The 25,769-nt window shown below is 57.0% G+C and overlaps 1 protein-coding gene across 2 annotated transcripts in view; it reads left to right on the forward strand.

Moving 5' to 3' along the window:
• ARMC8 (armadillo repeat containing 8) overlaps positions 1-25,769 on the forward strand; it is a 71,667-nt gene that overhangs the window by 11,978 nt on the left and 33,920 nt on the right. For both annotated transcript variants that reach the window (XM_075607123.1, XM_075607122.1), the window contains exons 6-9: positions 6,233-6,325; positions 7,554-7,634; positions 8,779-8,854; positions 11,527-11,617. In XM_075607123.1, the coding sequence (XP_075463238.1) occupies positions 6,233-6,325; positions 7,554-7,634; positions 8,779-8,854; positions 11,527-11,617 (341 nt within the window). The remainder of the gene's footprint in view (positions 1-6,232; positions 6,326-7,553; positions 7,635-8,778; positions 8,855-11,526; positions 11,618-25,769) is intronic.

A 25,769-nucleotide genomic window follows, 5' to 3' on the forward strand; every position in this document is an offset into this window, starting at 1 on the left:
AAAGATTTTATTCTTTTACTAGATTCAAAAACAATTTGTGTACCACAGATGTTACACAACAAAGCAGATCCTGGCGCAAGACGATGCTGTATTACCAGTCCCAAGAGTCCATGAAATAGTCCGTAGTCAAATAAGGAAAAGCGTGTCCTGGTACTGTGTGTCCTCTCAGAGGGGATTCTCCTACGATTTTGAAACAGAGAAAACAGAGCATTGCGCAGGGATCACTGTCAGCGGAAAAAAATTCCCACCCGGTTCTGAAATGCTACTTACAGCTGCACAGGGGTCAGGTGCAGTGGATATTTGCACAGGGGTCAGGTGCAGTGGATATTTGCACAGGGGTCAGGTGCAGTGGATATTTGCACAGGGGTCAGGTGCAGTGGATATTTGCACAGGGGTCAGGTGCAGTGGATATTCTCTGTGCTTTAACCTCCGGTCGTCTGGCTGACTCCACGAATCCCACGTGGTTCCCAGCAATGATCCTCAATGTAGTCCCTCTCACCAGTCACCAGCGAGTATTACCCCAAAATAATGACATAAACAGCGTGGTACAATGGGGACAACTTTAATAAAAAACACAAGACCAATTTAACACTGACCATGGGCCAGATCTTGTCACATAATAAGTGTTAAATTGGTCTTGCGTTTTTTTTATTAAAGTTGTCCCCACTGTGTTTCTTAGGGGAGTGGGACAGCTACCGCTCATCCCACAAGGGGGAGAGGGAAGAGCAGAGCATAGGCTCTGGAGCCTCATGCCCGAGGGTTGATTCCAGGGACCATCCGGAGAAAGGAACAGAGTTGTACCAGTTGTATGCTGTCTGCTGTTGGAAGAAATGAACCATCACCCCAAAAGCCTGTCCTGTCATCCCCACTAACAGCGATACCTCTGATCTTCTGTGAACCGGCAGGTAACCAGCACATGACGCCCTGTAATAGTGTAATCTCCCAGAGGGTGGGGGAAAACCTGTTACATTTGTTTGGCTATGGACTATTTCATGGACTCTTGGCACTGGTACATAATACAGTATCTTTTTGCGCCAGGGATCAGCTTTGTTGTGTATCAGTTGTTGTAACAAGTTTGGGAAAACTTGTATCATTTCCCCATGGCTGTCATTCCTATTAAGAGGTTTACACCACTCCAGGGAATCATCACTGTATTGATACTTTCACTTTATTAGTGCTTAATATTATTCATTGTATGCACATTTACTGTAATTACTAGTGCAGCAGGCACACAGGTTATTTTTTTCCCGTTTTTTTTTCCGGTTTAAACGCTTTTTTGTATGCAATTTAGGTATTAGTGTTGTCCGACAGATGTGCTGAGACACTTGTTTCTGTGTAATAGCACATTTTCCTTTTCCTCTCTGTGGCATGTGCCCATGGGTAAGCGCCTCCCCTTAGACGAGTGGGCAGGAAAACAAGATGTATTACTGAGTGCTCTCGCTTCCAAACACTGGAGCTGTGGCTTGTGGGTGGCACAATCTGTGGGGTCCCATTTAGGTCAGGCACCGAATGAGCGGTAAGCCCAGGGTTTTACCTGCTGGAACTCCATGTGGTATGTGGCTCCTTGGCCTGTCAGCAGTCACCATGTGGTGGGCGTGTCGTTGCACTTACGGGTTGCATATGGCGCTGGAACGCAGTTTGCTGATGTGATTTTGACTGCAGCGATTTCCTGCAGTACTTCCGGAGGAGTCTGTTGGGCGTGTTCTTCTCTTGCCTCACTTTAGTAAGCCTTGATTACCTTTTTCCTGTGTGCGTGTTATTTTCTTGTTCTTTTCCTATATTGTTTTCTTGTTGCATGTATTAGTTGTGGTTTTTGTTTACTAGCTTCCCAGATTCTATGGGGAATTCTCTTGCCCCAAAAAATCTTTGTAAAGGAGAAACCTTTTTTAAAAAGGTTTAAGAAAGTAGAAACAAATCATCGTAGATGTAAAAGTCATTGCTACATTCTTTAAGTACTGCGGAAAAGGCGATTTAAAATGTTCTTTTTGACATTTGTTTCATAATCCTACTTAATCAGTTTTATGTTTTGGTAATTATGACTAAATAAGCACTTAATGAGTTTTTCATTAGAAATATCAAGAACATTTCAAGCCGGGAAGGGCATTTAGTGAGGTTTTTGCCAGAAAGGCACTTAAAGCTGCAGTTCAGTCTTTTTTTTTTTTTTAATTAATTTTTTTACTTCAATAGTTTCATGTGGGCAATCTCTAATTACCTAAAGAACTGTATAGCTGCCAGTCAATTCGTTCTCCATGTATTGATCGGCAACATTTGGTGACATAATTAGTGAAGGGATCTGTTTATATTCTGCTTCAGTCCGTCAGCGGAAGCTCATGAATATTCATGAGCACTCCTGCACTGACATCTGCTAGAGGGAGGGCAGGGCTGACAAAGGGGTGTGCCAGGGCTTGTGACAGGACATGAAGGGGCAGTGCCTTAGCAAATGCTTGTTAAAAATAGAATACAAGAAAATTGGTCTTTCAAAGTTGTTTTTTAAAAAACAGAAAATGCTAAAAGTATTTTTTCTTACTACAGAACTGATTTATTAAAAAAAAACACACATGCAGGATATTGACTGAACTGCAGCTTTAATAAGTTTTACCTCTACGACGGTGACGAGACGGTGCGTGGCGCTTGAGATCAGAAGCTACGTGATGGATATGCTGATTAATTTTTTCTCCGATTTTTGTAAAAGGGTTAAACAAAACAAAAAATTCTTTCCACCTGAACATGTAGTGGAAATGATTTATTGGGTTGACTGCCTTTAGCAGATATTTTTGTCTGTGAACATTAGCTCAAGCTCCCCAACAAGTTTAGACCTGGAAGAGGATTTTCTAGGGGCCTCCGAGCGAGAATTCCCCATGGTTTTTAGACCAAGAATACTTTGGTGTCTGACTCAGAACAGCCAGATCTCAGAAGGAGTGAGCCTTTAATGTGAAAGACCTTAGATATTTCACACTAAAGATCTTATGATAAAATCTGGGGTGGGGATTGAAGATGTGGACAAAGGTTTTTGCAAAAAAAAAAATGTTTGTTGTGAGGCTTCGCAAAAGAAGTACCCTGTTTTACATTCGTAGAGCAAAAAATGATATGGCTACAGAATGGGTGCGGCCTGATGTACAGTGCACATCCAGGCAATTTGTGCGGATATACCCATTTCATTTTGAAAATGGAAGTTTTGGATGTAGCATAAGTAGATACGCCCATTGCTAGGCTAAGCGGTTGTATTGCTACTGCTGCCCTCCTTTTTCTCTAATTGTCAGAGTACTCAGAAGGGAATGCAGGGAAAAGGCATGGGGGACTGGGATACCTGATTGTCAGAGAACAGCTTGGTAGGCAGATGTGGTTCATCTGGCCGTAGACCTCTCTTGGCCCCTTCCAGAAGTTGAAGACCTGCTTTCACAGGGTCCCAGTCCTGTATCCAAATCGGGCAAGATTGGCATTAACGGCTGGAAATTGAGAGGGGAATGAATGCTGAAGTCAAAAGGGTTCTCAGATGTAATTATACGTCTCATTTTAAAAGCGAGAACATATTCCAGTTCATTATAGGGTTTGGAAGAACTAGATTCACCAACAATTATTCACATTCTGGATATTCTGCAGCAAGGATCATCTCTGAACACTCAAAGTCCAGATAGCAGCCTTTGGGGTTCTTAGAGACGCCAAATGGGCAAATCATCAATTTAATCGCTTTGTTTGTGCAGTAAAGAGACAACAACTAAGACCTTGTGTTACATCTTGGGATTGTAACGCTTTCCTTGAAGCACTGATGGACTCAACATTTGAACCCCATAAAGGTATATCATTGAGACTTCTCACATTTTAAGGTGGATTTTCTTTGTGGCAATTCCATCTGCCAGAAGAGTGCAAGAAATTCAGCCAAGATCCTGTAAAGAACCTTTCTTGAAGTTTGACCAGGTGGTTCTCAGAACGGATCCATAGTTTCTTCCAGAGGTTGTATAAAAAAATCTCATGTCCGTCAGGAGCTAATACTTCCATCATTCTGTCCATTCCAACACCCAAATAACAGTGGTTGAATCAGTTTGATCTGGTGAAAGTATTAATGTACATTGAAACGGAACCAAAACATTTAGAAAACGATACAATCTTCAATAGAAGAACTGTACAAAGCAGTGGGGGTGAGCCTGTCCTTATACCTTTACAAAATATTGTTGACTGACGCCTGTGCTTTAGGGGGAAAAAAAGACATAGTGTAGTATATATCTCCACTTTGGGGTAATACCAAAAATGGAAGCAGAAGCTACAAGGCACTTTTTTTTTTGTTTTTGTTTCAAAATTTTTATTGGTTTTCATAGGTATACACAACTTGTACTGTAACAATTTTCCGAAAAGTTTCTTTTATAGCTTTTGTTTAATACAGAACATTGCTCAGGAGTTGGTGCCAGAACATAAACTACACAGCCTGTACTTCTACTCCGTGCTCCATTAATCATACACTCTTTCTCACTTATTCAACTTATAAGGCAGAGATAACCCGCTACAAGGCACTTTTGATGTACCTTGGAGTGTGTTTTTATGTCTACTATGGGGAGGGGGGGGGGGAAGCTTACTGGACTGTACAGGGCTACCATGGGGGGTTTCCGGGAAACAATGTATCTGTAAGAATCATTCTTCCGTTCTAATAACCTATTCCATGTTAAACCGGCCATAATCAAGCAGTATTTACACTGTTGCTCTTTTGAGTCTCAATGTTTCATGTGGCCTGCTCTGACCGCACCAAACGCATTGAATACATTTCCTGTTGCAATGCATCTTTCTGGTCACTAGAGCCAGTAGTGCATAAGGGTGAGTGTCTTTCAATCATACGTTGAATATAGAGATGAGCTCATGTGGTTACTTATGACATCATAATTGGACCTCCCGGTGTGTGTGTGTGTGTGTGTGTGTATGTGTGTGTGTGTGTGTGTGTGTGTGTGTGTGTGTGTGTGTGTGTGTGTGTGTGTGCGCGCGCCCACACACACACACACACACACACACCAATGTATTTTGACCTGCAAATTCCTGCCCACTCTGTACTAGGAATGAAGCCTTGTGTAATGATCATTTTGTTTTTCAATGTAAAAAAATAAATAAAAATATTTTAAAAAAATCATTTTCTTTTTATTTCATCATGAGAAACAAAATGTCAATATTATACATTTTTTGCTTGAGTATCTACACTTTTAAACTCTCCGAATCCCACCCGGCGTGATTAGAACAGCAGTCTGGGCAGATTGTAACATTTTTGTGGGGGCTTTTTGTTTGTTTAAGTGTGAAGCGCTTTATCGCTCTTTCCAAAGCTTTTTTTTTTTTAAATTAAACCTGATGCTTTATTCATGAGATGAGCTTTTAAATTATTTGGTGTTCCCAAGACCCTATTGCAGTCCTACAGGTCACCATGGTCATCGCAGACACGAGAGATTGAGGAAAATCATGTTTTTCTAATACTATAAACTATTATTTCGATTTTATTCCCCCCCTCCCCCCCACCTCTTTCCCCAACATGTGGGAAGCAGGGAGTTGCTGGAGCTGAACAGTGTCATTTCAGCTGTGGGGGACACCCTGGGTCCCGAGATACTTACCGGTAGGAAGGTTGAAATCTCTTGCGTCCCGCGGACGAATAGGAATCCGTTATGTCATTCGTCGGAGCTTCCTACTGGCCGGCGTGACGCAGGGCATTTATACAACCAGGAAGTACCAGCAGCATCAGCTCCGGAGACCACCTGCTTCCCAACCATGCAAATAAACATTAAATACAAAGTGTGTATTCAACTGGGAATGCACCTTTTTAACTTTGAGTGCCCGAGGGGTCATGGTACCCGAGTGCCACGTCCCCGCCGGGGCACAAGTGAGGTCACGTGGCTGCGGCAGCCATTTTTCAGGTGACCTCTTCTGCCGTTTCCTCACAAGGCAGATAGCGTCCTGTGCTCCATGGGATATAACGACAGAAGCAATACTCCCTGGGCATGACATAGTAATTATGTATTGGGGCACTCAAAGGGTTAAAGAGCAGAGCACGCTCAAGGAGCAAGATATGAACATTTGAGGTACACTCATATAGTCTTCTAAGGGGGGGAATTACTGCTTTAAAATGAATTTCGCTTGAAAATCTTTACTTTTGATCTTGCAGATAATATATATATATATATATACATGTATACACAGGACTTTTCCTAGCGACGATTGTAGTAATGAATTTGTCTGTGACCCCCTTCTCCTGTCTTTCTCCTTGTAGGATGCTACAGTTATCCCACACCTTATGCTGTTGCTCAGCAGATCTCTGTATGCTCAGGAGTACATATGCCAGATTTTCGCCCACTGCTGCAAAGTAAGCGGGAATCCTCCTCTTTCTGTTATACAGCTTCTATACATTCACTAACTCTGAGTAACCGTGTGCTGTGCCGCTCACTCCGAGTAACCGTGTGCTGTGCCGCTCACTCTGAGTAACCGCGTGCTGTGCCGCTCACTCCGAGTAACCGTGTGCTGTGCCGCTCACTCCGAGTAACCGTGTGCTGTGCCGCTCACTCCGAGTAACCGTGTGCTGTGCCGCTCACTCCGAGTAACCGTGTGCTGTGCCGCTCACTCCGAGTAACCGTGTGCTGTGCCGCTCACTCCGAGTAACCGGGTGCTGTGCCGCTCACTCCGAGTAACCGTGTGCTGTGCGACTCACTCCGAGTAACTGGGTGCTGTGCCGCTCACTCCGAGTAACTGGGTGCTGTGCCGCTCACTCCGAGTAACTGGGTGCTGTGCCGCTCACTCCGAGTAACTGGGTGCTGTGCCGCTCACTCCGAGTAACTGGGTGCTGTGCCGCTCACTCCGAGTAACCGTGTGCTGTGCCGCTCACTCCGAGTAACCGTGTGCTGTGCCGCTCACTCCGAGTAACCGTGTGCTGTGCCGCTCACTCCGAGTAACCGTGTGCTGTGCCGCTCACTCCCAGTAACCGTGTGCTGTGCCGCTCACTCCGAGTAACTGGGTGCTGTGCCGCTCACTCCGAGTAACTGGGTGCTGTGCCGCTCACTCCGAGTAACTGGGTGCTGTGACGTGCCGCTCACTCTGTGTGACGTGCCGCGCACTCGCTCACTCTGTGACGTGCCGCTCACTCCGTGTGACGTGCCGCGCACTCGCTCACTCCGAGTAACCCCGTGACGTGCCGCGCACTCGCTCACTCCGAGTAACCCCGTGACGTGCCGCGCACTCGCTCACTCCGAGTAACCCCGTGACGTGCCGCGCACTCGCTCACTCCGAGTAACCCTGTGACGTGCCGCGCTCTCGTTGACTAGTTTTGCATGAATATGTCAGGCTTTCTTCATTTTAGATGCCGTCTGTGGAACAATTTTCTATTTTCACATATAGAATTAGTAACTTAATTTATATAGGGCACGATATCTTGGGGATTATTGACTGAAGTGTGAAAGACATTAACCGTCATGAATTGCTGTTAGGAATGGGTAATAACTGCTGCCCGTTGGGTTTAATAGGTTTAGTATGATGGACATATACATCTATTTGTATCTATGTGCATTTCTGCTGTTATTTCCGCATTTTATTTGTTGCAGGCTCCTGATCATCAGACTATTTTATTTAACCACGGAGTGGTCCAAAATATCGCCCACTTGTTAACATCCGTGTCCTACAAAGTAAGCCGCCAGCTTCTGTCTTTGCCATTTAGCACTTGTCCAGCTTCTCAAGCCCTCACCCCATCACTGCCACAGGGGACGTCAGCGCAGTGCGCAGCAGGGAGCGGCAGGTTGCAAAATGCTTCGTGAATAGAAATACGTTAATTACTTGAGTGTTGCAGCTTTACAAAACAAGTAGGCACTAGGCCCAAAGTTACCAGACTATGCCGAGCCGTGGCACATTCTAAGTCTCATTTATAGAGGCAATCCAAGCGTTTTTGTTGTGGTTACCCCCCCCCCCCACCCACTTCACACAGGATTGAAGCAGGGAGTCTCCAGAGCTGAACCCCACTCATTTCAGTTCTGGGGACCCCCTGCTTCCCAAGATACTTGCTTTTGTTGTGGGTGTCGTTAGCGGCTCCAGTTGGGTACCAGGGTTCACATCATGGCTGCTTTTGAAAGGAAGCCGTGCCGCACCCGGTGCAGTTTCCTGTTGGCGTACATTGCGCCGAGCTTTATAAAGCCCAGATGCCAGCAGCCCCCCTGTTGGAGGTATCTCCGGAGGCAGGGGGTACTCAGAGCTGGAATTAGTGGGGTTCAGCTCCGGAGTCCTGAGTAAATTTAAAAAAAAGTTCTTGATTTGCCTCTTTAAATAGATAAGTGGGCGGTACAGCCTGGCACCGTTTAGTCACTTTAGGCCTAGAGATAAACCGATGCTGAAAGGGAAAGAGAATTCCTAAAACTGAACCACACGCATCTTGACTTCCGGCATGTTTTTGTTACGTACTATTTGAGGATTTAGATAGACGAGGGGGGGAGGGAGAGAATTGCTTTTAGGGGGAGAATTCACGAAGCTCCAATCGTGGGAACCGCACAGCGATCCTGCGGAAAAGGGCATTGAAGTCTGCGGCAGTTAATCCTGGATAACAGCGCGATACCCCGTATCGCGGCTCAGCATATCCCCGCGTCGGATCACGTTTCTGCGGAGATAAAGCTGAACCTGCAATGTAGTGTAGGTGCCCAGCACAGCCCTCCAGCATAGATGAGGTTAATAACCAGACAGAACACATGCAAGAAGGAATGGGCCTGGGTTTCGTTAGTAATAATGTTTCCTCTTGCTGGCAGACAGCATCCTTTGATAACGCAGGGTTGTTTCTCTTCCTAGGTGCGCATGCAAGCATTAAAATGCTTTTCAGTTCTAGCATTTGACAATCCACAGGTATCGATGACCCTTGTAAATGGTGAGTAAATACATTTCCTATTTTATTCCTGACCTATTTTTTTTTTAAACTGTTTTTATTGATGGTTTCACATATTTAGGGAGGGGGGGGGGGGGGGAGAGTGGGAGCGATTGCAGCAGGAGTGACAAACTCCAGTCCACGAGGACCATCAACAGGTCATTCTGACTGTGCCACTGACTGAGCCACCTTTGCTGAAGCAAGGATATCCTGAAAACTTGACCTGCTGGTGGCCCTTGACTGGAATTGGCAGATGGTTCACAAGTTTTACAATATTATCAATATCAAACATGATCAGCAGGTCGGTTGGTCAGACAATAAGGCCGTGCCTAAAGTGCCGTCAATGGCTACGACGGGTGACGTCACCCGTCGCCACCGGCGAAAGTTATGTTTTGCCAGGCGGCGGCGTTGCGGGATTCTGGCAATTTGATTTGTTCAAGGGCCGTCACGTGACGCGACGGCCCTTGACAAATCAAATTTTGCCGGCTTCAGGTTTTCGCGATGTGGCGACGTTGCTTGTCGCCGTCGCGTGCACTATAAGCGCACGCGACGGCAATGTATTTGTTTTCGGGCGACGTCGCCAGCACTGTAAGCGCGGCCTAAGACTGCGTCGTGAGAGGCGATCTTCAGAGTTTTTTCTGTCTCATCTGCGAGGTTGAAACTATTCATTATATTGTCATGGAATGTATGAAGGACATGGAATCGGGGTACATATTACACCAAGGTTCCCCAGTGTTTGTAATGTTGGATAGTGAGCCATGGAGGAACCCTGACATCTTCTCCCTATACATAATCTTCCACATGTTGGTAATAATCGGGGAGACCCCAGGAGCTGGTTGCTTCCAGTTGGTTGCTGTCATACACGTGGTGGCTGAAAATAGGTGTGTGAGACAGAGCTATCAATGGGCTGCGGGTCAAGCTCGGTCCCACCAGAGATGGTGCTAATCTGGGTCCATACATTCCTGACCCCTCCACATTCCCACCAAACATGCCTTCCCGGCCACAATTCCCGAATCGGAGGGGTGAGGAGGTCGGGTACATTTTGTTTCATTTTTGTGGGGTGAAGTATCATTGAAAGATGAGTTATTCCTGACCTGGTTCCCAGGTATAACGCTTGGGTTAAAAGCAGAATGACCCAAAAGCATAGCCCTGTATATATCCACTAACACTTTAATTAAGCTAAGTATGCATTCCAACTTCACCATGTGCTATTGGGGGTGCAATCCCATATACTCGGCCAGTTGAATTTCTTAGGGGTCTCCGAATGGAGAAGTGTGTAAGTGTGTTTTCTTTCCCTTTATCCTACCTTGTCCTTATCAGAGGCCAAAAAATGATGTGGGGAGGGGGGACGCTATCTGCACAAGCACTTGCTGAAAACACAGTGACATCACACAGTGACATCACACAGTGACATCACACAGTGACATCACACAGTGACATCACACAGTGACATCACACAGAAGGAAGCAGTCTAACAAAAAAAACCACAAAATACTTGGATATACCTGATTTGGGGCAATAAAGAGGTATCAATTACCCAGAGGAGAACCCTTAAACATGTGACTGGAATTAGTTCCCTTTGGTCCCAGGTGGGAGGATTGCCCCTTTAAATGAAGGCCAACTTCCCTAATAACATATCTGTTTTAGGATCTGAGGTATTTACAATGTCTCGTTACTGTGCCTTTCCGGCTTTAAATTGCACGATGTCAGGGAATGTGCCCGGCACACTCGCACCTAAATGAGGAACGCTGCATTGGTCAGCGCTAAGTGCCATTGTATGGCCCCCCCTAAAACATGTTTTATAATGATTACAGCAAAATAGAAAATGCCCTGTAAGATTTCAGCAAGGGATTAAAATAAAAAAACAATGAATGTCGCCATGGCGGCTGCTTTCAAGGCTAGATGCGATCATTATTTTTAGCTGTAGTAACCAAGCTCCTGTAGTACCTATAGCCTTTTCCAAGCACATGCGGCAACCCAATAACATGGCATTATAGTTTGAGTGCCTGACGCTTACCTGGCTCCTCTTCACCTAGCCTTGGCCGTGCACCTGTCTGAGCAATGCTCGGCGCAGAAGCAAACCTGTTAGAGAGGTCGGTATAATAAATATCTCGGCCAAAACAAGAAATGCTGCTGGCCTACTCCATGTATCTCAAAGCAGCCCTCAACGGCGTGGGAATATTTAATCCATGTTAAAGTTGTGTAGTGGTCTATTGTGTATGTACAGTAACAACCCACCAACATCTCTCCCTGTTTAGTAACACGTCAACACAAAACCAACATAAGATATATGAAAAAATACATGGAATTATATCATATTTTGTCAGGGATGATCCAAGGAATCAGGATAAATGTCCGGACTTTTTTTTTTTTTTAAACGTTTGTTATTAGCCCATCTTACATTAAAAGATAATGTGCAAATATCTAAACATGACAAACTAATCTGTACAAAAAACACTTCCATGGTTTGGGACTTTAAAAAGTTTTGATGGGGATAGGCCATGTAAAGCAAGCTGTTTTTAAGGCAGTTCCTGCCAATCGAGTCGGGTGCCCCCTGTATAAATGCTGTCCCAGCCCGCCCTTGGTGATCTGGAAGCGGGCAGTCACACGGGTGCCTGGGCTGTTTGGGTCTACTGCCTTGCTTTGAACACCGGCCTGGTTTGTTTTCTCCGCAGTGCTGGTCGATGGGGAATTGCTGCCACAGATCTTCATGAAGATGCTACAGAGAGATAAACCCATTGAGATGCAGCTGACCGCTGCCAAATGGTAATCCCAACTCTCCCAGACAGGAATCTCTCTCTAGTGCTGTCGCCAGAGGACTGTGTAACATATAATAACCTGTTCCCTATAGTGCAGCTCTGATGTGTAACATATAATAACCTGTTCCCTATAGTGCAGCTCTGATGTGTAACATATAATAACCTGTTCCCTATAGTGCAGCTCTGATGTGTAACATATAATAACCTGTTCCCTATAGTGCAGCTCTGATGTGTAACATATAATAACCTGTTCCCTATAGTGCAGCTCTGATGTGTAACATATAATAACCTGTTCCCTATAGTGCAGCTCTGATGTGTAACATATAATAACCTGTTCCCTATAGTGCAGCTCTGAAACACCACTCCGCTGCAGCCTCATTTTCTCCTTCCCTTATAACAGTAGTGCGCAAACTTTTTTTTTTTTATTGCCGCAACCCCTACATTTAAATGACCACTGCGTGAGCCCCCACAACCCGTGGCAGTGAAAATAGGAAGGATTCACTCTGCACGGGTCCCTGTTTCTGAATGGGACCCCCACAGCGTTAATCTTCTGATTCAAACTACAGAAACTAACTTACATTGCAGCAGCAGCCGGTGTGTCTGGTGTGTCTCTCCCTGTCTCCCCCAGCAGCAGCAGCCGGTGTGTCTGGTGTGTCCCTCCCCGTCTCCCCCAGCAGCAGCAGCCGGTGTGTCTGGTGTGTGTCTCCCCCAGCAGCAGCAGCCGGTGTGTCTGGTGTGTCTCTCCCCGTCTCCCCCAGCAGCAGCAGCCGGTGTGTCTGGTGTGTCCCTCCCCGTCTCCCCCAGCAGCAGCAGCCGGTGTGTCTGGTGTGTCTCTCCCCGTCTCCCCCAGCAGCAGCAGCCGGTGTGTCTGGTGTGTCTCTCCCCGTCTCCCCCAGCAGCAGCAGCCGGTGTGTCTGGTGTGTCTCTCCCCGTCTCCCCCAGCTGCAGCAGCCGGTGTGTCTGGTGTGACTCTCCCCGTCTCCCCCAGCAGCAGCAGCAGCCGGTGTGTCTGGTGTGTCCCTCCCCGTCTCCCCCAGCAGCAGCAGCCGGTGTGTCTGGTGTGTGTCTCCCCGTCTCCCCCAGCAGCAGCAGCCGGTGTGTCTGGTGTGTGTCTCCCCGTCTCCCCCAGCAGCAGCCGGTGTGTCTGGTGTGTCTCTCCCCGTCTCCCCCGGCAGCAGCAGCCGGTGTGTCTGGTGTGTCTCTCCCCGTCTCCCCCGGCAGCAGCAGCCGGTGTGTCTGGTGTGTCTCTCCCCGTCTCCCCCGGCAGCAGCAGCCGGTGTGTCTGGTGTGTCTCTCCCCGTCTCCCCCAGCAGCAGCAGCCGGTGTGTCTGGTGTGTGTCTCCCCGTCTCCCCCAGCAGCAGCAGCCGGTGTGTCTGGTGTGTCTCTCCCCGTCTCCCCCAGCAGCAGCAGCCGGTGTGTCTGGTGTGTCCCTCCCCGTCTCCCCCAGCAGCAGCAGCCGGTGTGTCTGGTGTGTGTCTCCCCCAGCAGCAGCAGCAGCCGGTGTGTCTGGTGTGTCCCTCCCCGTCTCCCCCAGCAGCAGCAGCCGCTGTGTCTGGTGTGTGTCTCCCCGTCTCCCCCAGCAGCAGCAGCCGGTGTGTCTGGTGTGTCTCTCCCCGTCTCCCCCAGCAGCAGCAGCCGTTGTGTCTGGTGTGTCTTTCCCCGTCTCCCCCAGCAGCAGCAGCCGTTGTCTGGTGTGTCTCTCCCCGTCTCCCCCAGCAGCAGCAGCCGTTGTGTCTGGTGTGTCTCTCCCCGTCTCCCCCAGCAGTAGCAGCCGGTGTGTCTGGTGTGTGTCTCCCCGTCTCCCCCAGCAGCAGCAGCCGGTGTGTCTGGTGTGTCCCTCCCCGTCTCCCCCAGCAGCAGCAGCCGGTGTGTCTGGTGTGTGTCTCCCCATCTCCCCCAGCAGCAGCAGCCGGTGTGTCTGGTGTCCCTCCCAGTCTCCCCCAGCAGCAGCAGCCGGTGTGTCTGGTGTGTCCCTCCCCGTCTCCCCCAGCAGCAGCAGCCGGTGTGTCTGGTGTGTCCCTCCCCGTCTCCCCCAGCAGCAGCAGCCGGTGTGTCTGGTGTGTCTCTCCCCGTCTCCCCCAGCAGCAGCAGCCGGTGTGTCTGGTGTGTCTCTCCCCGTCTCCCCCAGCAGCAGCAGCCGGTGTGTCTCTCCCCGTCTCCCCCAGCAGCAGCAGCCGGTGTGTCTGGTGTGTCCCTCCCCGTCTCCCCCAGCAGCAGCAGCCGGTGTGTCTGGTGTGTGTCTCCCCGTCTCCCCCAGCAGCAGCAGCCGGTGTGTCTGGTGTGTCTCTCCCCGTCTCCCCCAGCAGCAGCAGCCGGTGTGTCTGGTGTGTCCCTCCCCGTCTCCCCCAGCAGCAGCAGCCGCTGTGTCTGGTGTGTGTCTCCCCGTCTCCCCCAGCAGCAGCAGCAGCCGGTGTGTCTGGTGTGTCTCTCCCCGTCTCCCCCAGCAGCAGCAGCCGGTGTGTCTGGTGTGTGTCTCCCCGTCTCCCCCAGCAGCAGCAGCCGGTGTGTCTGGTGTGTCTCTCCCCGTCTCCCCCAGCAGCAGCAGCCGGTGTGTCTGGTGTGTGTCTCCCCGTCTCCCCCAGCAGCAGCAGCCGGTGTGTCTGGTGTGTCTCTCCCCGTCTCCCCCAGCAGCAGCAGCCGGTGTGTCTGGTGTGTGTCTCCCCGTCTCCCCCAGCAGCAGCAGCCGGTGTGTCTGGTGTGTGTCTCCCCGTCTCCCCCAGCAGCAGCAGCCGGTGTGTCTGGTGTGTCTGGTGTGTCTCTCCCCGTCTCCCCCAGCAGCAGCAGCCGGTGTGTCTGGTGTGTCTCTCCCCGTCTCCCCCAGCAGCAGCAGCAGCCGGTGTGTCTGGTGTGTGTCTCCCCGTCTCCCCCAGCAGCAGCAGCAGCCGCTGTGTCTGGTGTGTGTCTCCCCGTCTCCCCCAGCAGCAGCAGCCGGTGTGTCTGGTGTGTCTCCCCCAGCAGCAGCAGCCGGTGTGTCTGGTGTGTCTCTCCCCGTCTCCCCCAGCAGCAGCAGCCGGTGTGTCTGGTGTCCCTCCCAGTCTCCCCCAGCAGCAGCAGCCGGTGTGTCTGGTGTGTCCCTCCCCGTCTCCCCCAGCAGCAGCAGCCGGTGTGTCTGGTGTGTCCCTCCCCGTCTCCCCCAGCAGCAGCAGCCGGTGTGTCTGGTGTGTCTCTCCCCGTCTCCCCCAGCAGCAGCAGCCGGTGTGTCTGGTGTGTCTCTCCCCGTCTCCCCCAGCAGCAGCAGCCGGTGTGTCTCTCCCCGTCTCCCCCAGCAGCAGCAGCCGGTGTGTCTGGTGTGTCCCTCCCCGTCTCCCCCAGCAGCAGCAGCCGGTGTGTCTGGTGTGTGTCTCCCCGTCTCCCCCAGCAGCAGCAGCCGGTGTGTCTGGTGTGTCTCTCCCCGTCTCCCCCAGCAGCAGCAGCCGGTGTGTCTGGTGTGTCCCTCCCCGTCTCCCCCAGCAGCAGCAGCCGCTGTGTCTGGTGTGTGTCTCCCCGTCTCCCCCAGCAGCAGCAGCAGCCGGTGTGTCTGGTGTGTCTCTCCCCGTCTCCCCCAGCAGCAGCAGCCGGTGTGTCTGGTGTGTGTCTCCCCGTCTCCCCCAGCAGCAGCAGCCGGTGTGTCTGGTGTGTCTCTCCCCGTCTCCCCCAGCAGCAGCAGCCGGTGTGTCTGGTGTGTGTCTCCCCGTCTCCCCCAGCAGCAGCAGCCGGTGTGTCTGGTGTGTCTCTCCCCGTCTCCCCCAGCAGCAGCAGCAGCCGGTGTGTCTGGTGTGTGTCTCCCCGTCTCCCCCAGCAGCAGCAGCCGGTGTGTCTGGTGTGTGTCTCCCCGTCTCCCCCAGCAGCAGCAGCCGGTGTGTCTGGTGTGTCTGGTGTGTCTCTCCCCGTCTCCCCCAGCAGCAGCAGCCGGTGTGTCTGGTGTGTCTCTCCCCGTCTCCCCCAGCAGCAGCAGCAGCCGGTGTGTCTGGTGTGTGTCTCCCCGTCTCCCCCAGCAGCAGCAGCAGCCGCTGTGTCTGGTGTGTGTCTCCCCGTCTCCCCCAGCAGCAGCAGCCGGTGTGTCTGGTGTGTCTCCCCCAGCAGCAGCAGCCGGTGTGTCTGGTGTGTCTCTCCCCGTCTCCACCAGCAGCAGCAGCCGGTGTGTCTGGTGTGTGTCTCCCCGTCTCCCCCAGCAGCAGCAGCCGGTGTGTCTGGTGTGTCTCTCCCCGTCTCCCCCAGCAGCAGCAGCAGCCGGTGTGTCTGGTGTGTCTCTCCCCGTCTCCCCCAGCAGCAGCAGCCGGTGTGTCTGGTGTGTCTCTCCCCGTCTCCCCCAGCAGCAGCAGCCGGTGTGTCTGGTGTGTGTCTCCCCGTCTCCCCCAGCAGCAGCAGCCGGTGTGTCTGGTGTGTCTCTCCCCGTCTCCCCCAGCAGCAGCAGCCGGTGTGTCTGGTGTGTCTCTCCCCGTCTCCCCCAGCAGCAGCAGCCGGTGTGTCTGGTGTGTCTCTCCCCGTCTCCCCCAGCAGCAGCAGCCGGTGTGTCTGGTGTCTCTCCCATCTCCCCCAGCAGCAGCAGCCGGTGTGTCTGGTGTGTCCCTCCCCGTCTCCCCCAGCAGCAGCAGCCGTTGTGTCTGGTGTGTCTCCCCGTCTCCCCCAGCAGCAGCAGGTGTGTCTGGTGTGTCTCTCCCCGTCTCCCCCAGCAGCAGCCGTTGTGTCTGGTGTGTCTCCCCGTCTCCCCCAGCAGCAGCCGGTGTGTCTGGTGTGTGTCTCCCCGTCTCCCCCAGCAGCAGCAGCCGGTGTGTCTGGTGTGTCTCTCCCCGTCTCCCCCGGCAGCAGCAGCCGGTGTGTCTGGTGTGTCTCTCCCCGTCTCCCCCGGCAGCAACAGCCGGTGTGTCTGGTGTGTGTCTCCCCGTCTCCCCCAGCAGCAGCAGCCGGTGTGTCTGGTGTGTCTCCCCGTCTCCCCCAGCAGCAGCAGCCGGTGTGTCTGGTGTGTCTCTCCCTGTCTCCCCCAGCAGCAGCAGCAGCCGGTGTGTCTGGTGTGTATCTCCCCGTCTCCCCCAGCAGCAGCAGCCGGTGTGTCTGGTGTGTCCCTCCCCGTCTCCCCCAGCAGCAGCAGCCGGTGTGTCTGGTGTGTCCCTCCCCGTCTCCCCCAGCAGCAGCAGCCGGTGTGTCTGGTGTGTGTCTCCCCGTCTCCCCCAGCAGCAGCAGCCGGTGTGTCTGGTGTCCCTCCCAGTCTCCCCCAGCAGCAGCAGCCGGTGTGTCTGGTGTGTGTCTCCCCGTCTCCCCCAGCAGCAGCAGCCGGTGTGTCTGGTGTGTCCCTCCCCGTCTCCCCCAGCAGCAGTAGCCGGTGTGTCTGGTGTGTCTCTCCCCGTCTCCCCCAGCAGCAGCAGCCGGTGTGTCTGGTGTGTCTCTCCCCGTCTCCCCCAGCAGCAGCAGCCGGTGTGTTTGGTGTGTCTCCCCCAGCAGCAGCAGCCGGTGTGTCTGGTGTGTCCCTCCCCGTCTCCCCCAGCAGCAGCAGCCGGTGTGTCTGGTGTGTCTCTCCCCGTCTCCCCCAGCAGCAGCAGCCGGTGTGTCTGGTGTGTCCCTCCCCGTCTCCCCCAGCAGCAGCAGCCGGTGTGTCTGGTGTGTCTCTCCCCGTCTCCCCCGGCAGCAGCAGCCGGTGTGTCTGGTGTGTCTCTCCCCGTCTCCCCCGGCAGCAGCAGCCGGTGTGTCTGGTGTGTCCCTCCCCGTCTCCCCCAGCAGCAGCAGCCGGTGTGTCTGGTGTGTGTCTCCCCCAGCAGCAGCAGCCGGTGTGTCTGGTGTGTGTCTCCCCGTCTCCCCCAGCAGCAGCAGCCGGTGTGTCTGGTGTGTGTCTCCCCCAGCAGCAGCAGCCGGTATGTCTGGTGTGTCTCTCCCCGTCTCCCCCAGCAGCAGCAGCCGGTGTGTCTGGTGTGTGTCTCCCCGTCTCCCCCAGCAGCAGCAGCCGGTGTGTCTGGTGTGTCTCTCCCCGTCTCCCCCAGCAGCAGCAGCAGCCGGTGTGTCTGGTGTGTGTCTCCCCGTCTCCCCCAGCAGCAGCAGCCGGTGTGTCTGGTGTGTGTCTCCCCGTCTCCCCCAGCAGCAGCAGCCGGTGTGTCTGGTGTGTCTCTCCCCGTCTCCCCCAGCAGCAGCAGCCGGTGTGTCTGGTGTGTGTCTCCCCGTCTCCCCCAGCAGCAGCAGCAGCCGCTGTGTCTGGTGTGTGTCTCCCCATCTCCCCCAGCAGCAGCAGCCGGTGTGTCTGGTGTGTCTCCCCCAGCAGCAGCAGCCGGTGTGTCTGGTGTGTCCCTCCCCGTCTCCCCCAGCAGCAGCAGCCGGTGTGTCTGGTGTGTCCCTCCCCGTCTCCCCCAGCAGCAGCAGCCGGTGTGTCTGGTGTGTGTCTCCCCGTCTCCCCCAGCAGCAGCAGCCGGTGTGTCTGGTGTCCCTCCCAGTCTCCCCCAGCAGCAGCAGCCGGTGTGTCTGGTGTGTGTCTCCCCGTCTCCCCCAGCAGCAGCAGCAGCCGGTGTGTCTGGTGTGTCCCTCCCCGTCTCCCCCAGCAGCAGTAGCCGGTGTGTCTGGTGTGTCTCTCCCCGTCTCCCCCAGCAGCAGCAGCCGGTGTGTCTGGTGTGTCTCTCCCCGTCTCCCCCAGCAGCAGCAGCCGGTGTGTCTGGTGTGTCTCTCCCCGTCTCCCCCAGCAGCAGCAGCCGGTGTGTCTGGTGTGTCTCCCCCAGCAGCAGCAGCCGGTGTGTCTGGTGTGTCCCTCCCCGTCTCCCCCAGCAGCAGCAGCCGGTGTGTCTGGTGTGTGTCTCCCCGTCTCCCCCAGCAGCAGCAGCCGGTGTGTCTGGTGTGTCTCTCCCCGTCTCCCCCAGCAGCAGCAGCCGGTGTGTCTGGTGTGTGTCTCCCCGTCTCCCCCAGCAGCAGCAGCCGGTGTGTCTGGTGTGTGTCTCCCCGTCTCCCCCAGCAGCAGCAGCCGGTGTGTCTGGTGTGTGTCTCCCCGTCTCCCCCAGCAGCAGCCGGTGTGTCTGGTGTGTCTCTCCCCGTCTCCCCCGGCAGCAGCAGCCGGTGTGTCTGGTGTGTCTCTCCCCGTCTCCCCCGGCAGCAGCAGCCGGTGTGTCTGGTGTGTCTCTCCCCGTCTCCCCCGGCAGCAGCAGCCGGTGTGTCTGGTGTGTCTCTCCCCGTCTCCCCCAGCAGCAGCAGCCGGTGTGTCTGGTGTGTGTCTCCCCGTCTCCCCCAGCAGCAGCAGCCGGTGTGTCTGGTGTGTCTCTCCCCGTCTCCCCCAGCAGCAGCAGCCGGTGTGTCTGGTGTGTCCCTCCCCGTCTCCCCCAGCAGCAGCAGCCGGTGTGTCTGGTGTGTCCCTCCCCGTCTCCCCCAGCAGCAGCAGCCGGTGTGTCTGGTGTGTCCCTCCCCGTCTCCCCCAGCAGCAGCAGCCGCTGTGTCTGGTGTGTGTCTCCCCGTCTCCCCCAGCAGCAGCAGCCGGTGTGTCTGGTGTGTCTCTCCCCGTCTCCCCCAGCAGCAGCAGCCGTTGTGTCTGGTGTGTCTTTCCCCGTCTCCCCCAGCAGCAGCAGCCGTTGTGTCTGGTGTGTCTCTCCCCGTCTCCCCCAGCAGCAGCAGCCGTTGTGTCTGGTGTGTCTCTCCCCGTCTCCCCCAGCAGTAGCAGCCGGTGTGTCTGGTGTGTGTCTCCCCGTCTCCCCCAGCAGCAGCAGCCGGTGTGTCTGGTGTGTCCCTCCCCGTCTCCCCCAGCAGCAGCAGCCGGTGTGTCTGGTGTGTGTCTCCCCATCTCCCCCAGCAGCAGCAGCCGGTGTGTCTGGTGTGTCTCTCCCCGTCTCCCCCAGCAGCAGCAGCCGGTGTGTCTGGTGTGTCCCTCCCCGTCTCCCCCAGCAGCAGCAGCCGGTGTGTCTGGTGTGTCCCTCCCCGTCTCCCCCAGCAGCAGCAGCCGGTGTGTCTGGTGTGTCTCTCCCCGTCTCCCCCAGCAGCAGCAGCCGGTGTGTCTGGTGTGTCTCTCCCCGTCTCCCCCAGCAGCAGCAGCCGGTGTGTCTCTCCCCGTCTCCCCCAGCAGCAGCAGCCGGTGTGTCTGGTGTGTCCCTCCCCGTCTCCCCCAGCAGCAGCAGCCGGTGTGTCTGGTGTGTGTCTCCCCGTCTCCCCCAGCAGCAGCAGCCGGTGTGTCTGGTGTGTCTCTCCCCGTCTCCCCCAGCAGCAGCAGCCGGTGTGTCTGGTGTGTCCCTCCCCGTCTCCCCCAGCAGCAGCAGCCGCTGTGTCTGGTGTGTGTCTCCCCGTCTCCCCCAGCAGCAGCAGCAGCCGGTGTGTCTGGTGTGTCTCTCCCCGTCTCCCCCAGCAGCAGCAGCCGGTGTGTCTGGTGTGTGTCTCCCCGTCTCCCCCAGCAGCAGCAGCCGGTGTGTCTGGTGTGTCTCTCCCCGTCTCCCCCAGCAGCAGCAGCCGGTGTGTCTGGTGTGTGTCTCCCCGTCTCCCCCAGCAGCAGCAGCCGGTGTGTCTGGTGTGTCTCTCCCCGTCTCCCCCAGCAGCAGCAGCCGGTGTGTCTGGTGTGTGTCTCCCCGTCTCCCCCAGCAGCAGCAGCCGGTGTGTCTGGTGTGTGTCTCCCCGTCTCCCCCAGCAGCAGCAGCCGGTGTGTCTGGTGTGTCTCTCCCCGTCTCCCCCAGCAGCAGCAGCCGGTGTGTCTGGTGTGTCTCTCCCCGTCTCCCCCAGCAGCAGCAGCAGCCGGTGTGTCTGGTGTGTGTCTCCCCGTCTCCCCCAGCAGCAGCAGCAGCCGCTGTGTCTGGTGTGTGTCTCCCCGTCTCCCCCAGCAGCAGCAGCCGGTGTGTCTGGTGTGTCTCCCCCAGCAGCAGCAGCCGGTGTGTCTGGTGTGTCTCTCCCCGTCTCCACCAGCAGCAGCAGCCGGTGTGTCTGGTGTGTGTCTCCCCGTCTCCCCCAGCAGCAGCAGCCGGTGTGTCTGGTGTGTCTCTCCCCGTCTCCCCCAGCAGCAGCAGCAGCCGGTGTGTCTGGTGTGTCTCTCCCCGTCTCCCCCAGCAGCAGCAGCCGGTGTGTCTGGTGTGTCTCTCCCCGTCTCCCCCAGCAGCAGCAGCCGGTGTGTCTGGTGTGTGTCTCCCCGTCTCCCCCAGCAGCAGCAGCCGGTGTGTCTGGTGTGTCTCTCCCCGTCTCCCCCAGCAGCAGCAGCCGGTGTGTCTGGTGTGTCTCTCCCCGTCTCCCCCAGCAGCAGCAGCCGGTGTGTCTGGTGTGTCTCTCCCCGTCTCCCCCAGCAGCAGCAGCCGGTGTGTCTGGTGTCTCTCCCATCTCCCCCCGCAGCAGCAGCCGTTGTGTCTGGTGTGTCTCCCCGTCTCCCCCAGCAGCAGCAGCAGCCGGTGTGTCTGGTGTGTCTCTCCCCGTCTCCCCCAGCAGCAGCCGTTGTGTCTGGTGTGTCTCCCCGTCTCCCCCAGCAGCAGCCGGTGTGTCTGGTGTGTGTCTCCCCGTCTCCCCCAGCAGCAGCAGCCGGTGTGTCTGGTGTGTCTCTCCCCGTCTCCCCCGGCAGCAGCAGCCGGTGTGTCTGGTGTGTCTCTCCCCGTCTCCCCCGGCAGCAACAGCCGGTGTGTCTGGTGTGTGTCTCCCCGTCTCCCCCAGCAGCAGCAGCCGGTGTGTCTGGTGTGTCTCCCCGTCTCCCCCAGCAGCAGCAGCCGGTGTGTCTGGTGTGTCTCTCCCTGTCTCCCCCAGCAGCAGCAGCAGCCGGTGTGTCTGGTGTGTATCTCCCCGTCTCCCCCAGCAGCAGCAGCCGGTGTGTCTGGTGTGTCCCTCCCCGTCTCCCCCAGCAGCAGCAGCCGGTGTGTCTGGTGTGTCCCTCCCCGTCTCCCCCAGCAGCAGCAGCCGGTGTGTCTGGTGTGTCTCTCCCCGTCTCCCCCAGCAGCAGCAGCCGGTGTGTCTGGTGTGTCCCTCCCCGTCTCCCCCAGCAGCAGCAGCCGGTGTGTCTGGTGTGTGTCTCCCCGTCTCCCCCAGCAGCAGCAGCCGGTGTGTCTGGTGTCCCTCCCAGTCTCCCCCAGCAGCAGCAGCCGGTGTGTCTGGTGTGTGTCTCCCCGTCTCCCCCAGCAGCAGCAGCCGGTGTGTCTGGTGTGTCCCTCCCCGTCTCCCCCAGCAGCAGTAGCCGGTGTGTCTGGTGTGTCTCTCCCCGTCTCCCCCAGCAGCAGCAGCCGGTGTGTCTGGTGTGTCTCTCCCCGTCTCCCCCAGCAGCAGCAGCCGGTGTGTCTGGTGTGTCCCTCCCCGTCTCCCCCAGCAGCAGCAGCCGGTGTGTCTGGTGTGTCTCTCCCCGTCTCCCCCAGCAGCAGCAGCCGGTGTGTCTGGTGTGTCCCTCCCCGTCTCCCCCAGCAGCAGCAGCCGGTGTGTCTGGTGTGTCTCTCCCCGTCTCCCCCGGCAGCAGCAGCCGGTGTGTCTGGTGTGTCTCTCCCCGTCTCCCCCGGCAGCAGCAGCCGGTGTGTCTGGTGTGTCCCTCCCCGTCTCCCCCAGCAGCAGCAGCCGGTGTGTCTGGTGTCCCTCCCCGTCTCCCCCAGCAGCAGCAGCCGGTGTGTCTGGTGTGTGTCTCCCCCAGCAGCAGCAGCCGGTGTGTCTGGTGTGTGTCTCCCCGTCTCCCCCAGCAGCAGCAGCCGCTGTGTCTGGTGTGTGTCTCCCCGTCTCCCCCAGCAGCAGCAGCCGGTATGTCTGGTGTGTCTCTCCCCGTCTCCCCCAGCAGCAGCAGCCGTTGTGTCTGGTGTTTGTCTCCCCGTCTCCCCCAGCAGCAGCAGCCGGTGTGTCTGGTGTGTCTCTCCCCGTCTCCCCCAGCAGCAGCAGCCGGTGTGTCTGGTGTGTCTCTCCCCGTCTCCCCCAGCAGCAGCAGCCGGTGTGTCTGGTGTGTCTCTCCCCGTCTCCCCCAGCAGCAGCAGCCGGTGTGTCTCTCCCCGTCTCCCCCAGCAGCAGCAGCCGGTGTGTCTGGTGTGTCCCTCCCCGTCTCCCCCAGCAGCAGCAGCCGGTGTGTCTGGTGTGTGTCTCCCCGTCTCCCCCAGCAGCAGCAGCCGGTGTGTCTGGTGTGTCTCTCCCCGTCTCCCCCAGCAGCAGCAGCCGGTGTGTCTGGTGTGTCCCTCCCCGTCTCCCCCAGCAGCAGCAGCCGCTGTGTCTGGTGTGTGTCTCCCCGTCTCCCCCAGCAGCAGCAGCAGCCGGTGTGTCTGGTGTGTCTCTCCCCGTCTCCCCCAGCAGCAGCAGCCGGTGTGTCTGGTGTGTGTCTCCCCGTCTCCCCCAGCAGCAGCAGCCGGTGTGTCTGGTGTGTCTCTCCCCGTCTCCCCCAGCAGCAGCAGCCGGTGTGTCTGGTGTGTGTCTCCCCGTCTCCCCCAGCAGCAGCAGCCGGTGTGTCTGGTGTGTCTCTCCCCGTCTCCCCCAGCAGCAGCAGCCGGTGTGTCTGGTGTGTGTCTCCCCGTCTCCCCCAGCAGCAGCAGCCGGTGTGTCTGGTGTGTGTCTCCCCGTCTCCCCCAGCAGCAGCAGCCGGTGTGTCTGGTGTGTCTCTCCCCGTCTCCCCCAGCAGCAGCAGCCGGTGTGTCTGGTGTGTCTCTCCCCGTCTCCCCCAGCAGCAGCAGCAGCAGCCGGTGTGTCTGGTGTGTGTCTCCCCGTCTCCCCCAGCAGCAGCAGCAGCCGCTGTGTCTGGTGTGTGTCTCCCCGTCTCCCCCAGCAGCAGCAGCCGGTGTGTCTGGTGTGTCTCCCCCAGCAGCAGCAGCCGGTGTGTCTGGTGTGTCTCTCCCCGTCTCCACCAGCAGCAGCAGCCGGTGTGTCTGGTGTGTGTCTCCCCGTCTCCCCCAGCAGCAGCAGCCGGTGTGTCTGGTGTGTCTCTCCCCGTCTCCCCCAGCAGCAGCAGCAGCCGGTGTGTCTGGTGTGTCTCTCCCCGTCTCCCCCAGCAGCAGCAGCCGGTGTGTCTGGTGTGTCTCTCCCCGTCTCCCCCAGCAGCAGCAGCCGGTGTGTCTGGTGTGTGTCTCCCCGTCTCCCCCAGCAGCAGCAGCCGGTGTGTCTGGTGTGTCTCTCCCCGTCTCCCCCAGCAGCAGCAGCCGGTGTGTCTGGTGTGTCTCTCCCCGTCTCCCCCAGCAGCAGCAGCCGGTGTGTCTGGTGTGTCTCTCCCCGTCTCCCCCAGCAGCAGCAGCCGTTGTGTCTGGTGTGTCTCCCCGTCTCCCCCAGCAGCAGCAGGTGTGTCTGGTGTGTCTCTCCCCGTCTCCCCCAGCAGCAGCCGTTGTGTCTGGTGTGTCTCCCCGTCTCCCCCAGCAGCAGCCGGTGTGTCTGGTGTGTGTCTCCCCGTCTCCCCCAGCAGCAGCAGCCGGTGTGTCTGGTGTGTCTCTCCCCGTCTCCCCCGGCAGCAGCAGCCGGTGTGTCTGGTGTGTCTCTCCCCGTCTCCCCCGGCAGCAACAGCCGGTGTGTCTGGTGTGTGTCTCCCCGTCTCCCCCAGCAGCAGCAGCCGGTGTGTCTGGTGTGTCTCCCCGTCTCCCCCAGCAGCAGCAGCCGGTGTGTCTGGTGTGTCTCTCCCTGTCTCCCCCAGCAGCAGCAGCAGCCGGTGTGTCTGGTGTGTATCTCCCCGTCTCCCCCAGCAGCAGCAGCCGGTGTGTCTGGTGTGTCCCTCCCCGTCTCCCCCAGCAGCAGCAGCCGGTGTGTCTGGTGTGTCCCTCCCCGTCTCCCCCAGCAGCAGCAGCCGGTGTGTCTGGTGTGTCTCTCCCCGTCTCCCCCAGCAGCAGCAGCCGGTGTGTCTGGTGTGTCCCTCCCCGTCTCCCCCAGCAGCAGCAGCCGGTGTGTCTGGTGTGTGTCTCCCCGTCTCCCCCAGCAGCAGCAGCCGGTGTGTCTGGTGTGTGTCTCCCCGTCTCCCCCAGCAGCAGCAGCCGGTGTGTCTGGTGTGTCCCTCCCCGTCTCCCCCAGCAGCAGTAGCCGGTGTGTCTGGTGTGTCTCTCCCCGTCTCCCCCAGCAGCAGCAGCCGGTGTGTTTGGTGTGTCTCTCCCCGTCTCCCCCAGCAGCAGCAGCCGGTGTGTCTGGTGTGTCTCCCCCAGCAGCAGCAGCCGGTGTGTCTGGTGTGTCCCTCCCCGTCTCCCCCAGCAGCAGCAGCCGGTGTGTCTGGTGTGTGTCTCCCCGTCTCCCCCAGCAGCAGCAGCCGGTGTGTCTGGTGTGTGTCTCCCCGTCTCCCCCAGCAGCAGCAGCAGCCGCTGTGTCTGGTGTGTGTCTCCCCGTCTCCCCCAGCAGCAGCAGCCGGTGTGTCTGGTGTGTCTCCCCCAGCAGCAGCAGCCGGTGTGTCTGGTGTGTCTCTCCCCGTCTCCACCAGCAGCAGCAGCCGGTGTGTCTGGTGTGTGTCTCCCCGTCTCCCCCAGCAGCAGCAGCCGGTGTGTCTGGTGTGTCTCTCCCCGTCTCCCCCAGCAGCAGCAGCAGCCGGTGTGTCTGGTGTGTCTCTCCCCGTCTCCCCCAGCAGCAGCAGCCGGTGTGTCTGGTGTGTCTCTCCCCGTCTCCCCCAGCAGCAGCAGCCGGTGTGTCTGGTGTGTGTCTCCCCGTCTCCCCCAGCAGCAGCAGCCGGTGTGTCTGGTGTGTCTCTCCCCGTCTCCCCCAGCAGCAGCAGCCGGTGTGTCTGGTGTGTCTCTCCCCGTCTCCCCCAGCAGCAGCAGCCGGTGTGTCTGGTGTGTCTCTCCCCGTCTCCCCCAGCAGCAGCAGCCGTTGTGTCTGGTGTGTCTCCCCGTCTCCCCCAGCAGCAGCAGGTGTGTCTGGTGTGTCTCTCCCCGTCTCCCCCAGCAGCAGCCGTTGTGTCTGGTGTGTCTCCCCGTCTCCCCCAGCAGCAGCCGGTGTGTCTGGTGTGTGTCTCCCCGTCTCCCCCAGCAGCAGCAGCCGGTGTGTCTGGTGTGTCTCTCCCCGTCTCCCCCGGCAGCAGCAGCCGGTGTGTCTGGTGTGTCTCTCCCCGTCTCCCCCGGCAGCAACAGCCGGTGTGTCTGGTGTGTGTCTCCCCGTCTCCCCCAGCAGCAGCAGCCGGTGTGTCTGGTGTGTCTCCCCGTCTCCCCCAGCAGCAGCAGCCGGTGTGTCTGGTGTGTCTCTCCCTGTCTCCCCCAGCAGCAGCAGCAGCCGGTGTGTCTGGTGTGTATCTCCCCGTCTCCCCCAGCAGCAGCAGCCGGTGTGTCTGGTGTGTCCCTCCCCGTCTCCCCCAGCAGCAGCAGCCGGTGTGTCTGGTGTGTCCCTCCCCGTCTCCCCCAGCAGCAGCAGCCGG

Source organism: Ascaphus truei, chromosome 7, assembly GCF_040206685.1.
Source record: "Ascaphus truei isolate aAscTru1 chromosome 7, aAscTru1.hap1, whole genome shotgun sequence".
Taxonomy (NCBI): Eukaryota; Metazoa; Chordata; class Amphibia; order Anura; family Ascaphidae; genus Ascaphus; species Ascaphus truei.